The 2,121-nt window shown below is 31.3% G+C and overlaps 1 protein-coding gene across 1 annotated transcript; it reads left to right on the top strand.

Annotated features, from left to right (window-relative positions):
* Positions 1–344: 344 nt before the first annotated feature.
* LOC101251890 (MADS-box protein defh21-like) lies at positions 345–1,883 on the top strand. The gene is made up of 7 exons (XM_010323754.1): positions 345–455; positions 853–937; positions 1,056–1,060; positions 1,177–1,238; positions 1,321–1,420; positions 1,704–1,721; positions 1,827–1,883. The coding sequence occupies exons 1-7, from the start codon at positions 345–347 to the stop codon at positions 1,881–1,883; spliced, it is 438 nt and encodes a 145-aa protein (XP_010322056.1).
* Positions 1,884–2,121: the final 238 nt, after the last annotated feature.

Here is a 2,121-nt window from a genome sequence, read left to right as displayed (position 1 = left end):
CTGAAAAATAAATAATTATACTAACGTATTCAAAATTTATTATCAACAGGTTTAGGTGGAGTGGTAAGTAGTCCTTCATCCCTAAACAAGATATCTCGGGTTCGACATCCCTTGGGTACGAAGTAGACTTTGTTAGGAGTGAAACAAAGAGTGTGATCGCCCACAATTTTTTGTTCATATTGACTGCTCTAACTTAAAAATGAGATGTTATAATTGCATTAAATTCTTTGACCTATATTTTTTCTTTTTATTTTGTGTTTGATCTATATATTTCTCAGTTTATTGAAGAAACAACGTAGCATTGCAGCTAACTTCCAATTCTAGTTTGCATTATTTTTTGTTTAATGGGTCGCAATAAGGTTGTAATGAAGAAAATTGAGGATCCAGAATCGCGTAAACACTTCTACTCAAAGCGCAAGGATGGTCTTGTTAAGAAGTCGAATGAGTTGGGAGTTGTATGTCACACAAATATTGCATTGTTAATGTTTTCTCCAACTGGTGAAGTGACGACCTATTCTCGCGCAAAAAGGTTAATCAAATTTTTATAATGATTTTTTTATGTTTGAAATGATACAAAATATGGTGTGATTTTTTTTATTGCTCAGTTTTGAGGGTATCATGATCAATGCAATTAACCAACCTGATGAACTGAATCGACTGTATTTTTATTTTAATATGTCAAATTCATGAAATAGACTTCACCAGTTTCAGTTAATTGACTAACACAAATATTTTTTTTTATTGTTGTTAAAGACCCACTCCAACTCCAGATGAAGAGGTACTAAATTTTACACATCTTTTACTGCTCTTTTGAGATTCATCTGTCCTTAACACAACAGTTTTATTTTGCAGCATTTGATGCAGAGTCTCGCACAATCAAAAGCTGAAAGAGAAATGATTGAAAAGATTTCTATGTATGACACTCCACTTTTCTCGAGTTCTTTTTCTTTTTATTTATTTTGTTTTTGTGAGGTGATTTTCTACGTGATGAATAATTCTTGTTATTTTTGTTGGATATTTTTACGATGCTGGTAATTCGATAACGTGCTTTACAGTTGAGGTAAGGTTTCTAGTACTGTTGATTGTGTTTACTTAAACAACTCGTAATTATAAGACAATATTTATTATTACTAAAAACTCGTAAATTGATATATTTTTAATGTATTTTCATAATAGGCTCATAAGGAGAAGCTTAATGAGCTACAAAAAACACTAAGTGAAGCAAAGGAGAAAAGAAGGTTGAAGAGTTGTTCACTTTATTTTTAAATATTTTAAAAAATGTCGCTCTTTTATAACGATTTGTTCCCTTGGACCTGATAGTTCTTATGAACCACAAGTGGAGAACATCAACAATGTTGAAGAAGCTGATGCATATAAGGGGTATCTTCTGGGTGCTATGGAACGGGTTCAACGATCCAAAGTGAGCATATCTCAAAGCTAATGCATTCTTTACTTCTATTTCATAAGGCTAGAGACTCCGAATAAACTTAAAGCTCAGTACATGACTTGCATGATCATGATGTATACTTTTCTTACCAGCGTAACCTCTTGTCTAACCAAAAATTTCTCAAGAGAAATGAAAATGTCGCCGTAATTTTTTTTTATTGTGTCCTATTTGAAGGAATACTCCACTGTTTTTCAAACATCTACAATGGAAAGTAACTATTAACATTATGATTTCTAGATGACTTTGGTCAATGCAGAGGATATGTCTACTGCAGGTAATGATTAATATCGATGAATGATATATATATATATATATACACACACAATAACTTATTGTTCTGAGTTTCAAACAAATTGAATTTGTTTCTCTAAATTTGTAGGAACCATTAGGGGATGAAAGATTTGATGAACTAAATTGGATCACAATGGAGAGGTAGTTGCCGGTGTCCAACACCTGCAGCAGGAATTAAGTTATATTAGTTTATATATTCAAAACTTTGTAGAATCATGAATAACTTGCAACAAGCAAGCAAGAAAAAATGCAAGTAATGTTACATATGCCTATTATTAATGCAACTTTAATAGTTCATTGTATGATATAAAAACATACATATTGTTTTTTGAATTTAAAAACTCAATATTAATTTGAATTTCACTGCTCATCAATTGAAGCTT

The sequence above is a fragment of the Solanum lycopersicum genome, chromosome 6 (genome assembly GCF_036512215.1).
Source record: "Solanum lycopersicum chromosome 6, SLM_r2.1".
NCBI classification, from domain to species: Eukaryota; Viridiplantae; Streptophyta; class Magnoliopsida; order Solanales; family Solanaceae; genus Solanum; species Solanum lycopersicum.
Note: the sequence above shows the minus strand (reverse complement) of the source record. Positions and strands in the feature narration are given on the sequence as shown.

Coding starts and splice junctions, on each gene's coding strand:
- LOC101251890 (XM_010323754.1), top strand. CDS start 345: ATGGGTCGCAATAAGGTTGTAATGAAGAAAATTGAGGATCCAGAATCG. Junction 456..852: donor AGTCGAATGAGTTGGGAGTT/GTATGTCACACA, acceptor TTTATTTTGCAG/CATTTGATGCAGAGTCTCGC. Junction 1,239..1,320: donor GAAGCAAAGGAGAAAAGAAG/GTTGAAGAGTTG, acceptor TGGACCTGATAG/TTCTTATGAACCACAAGTGG.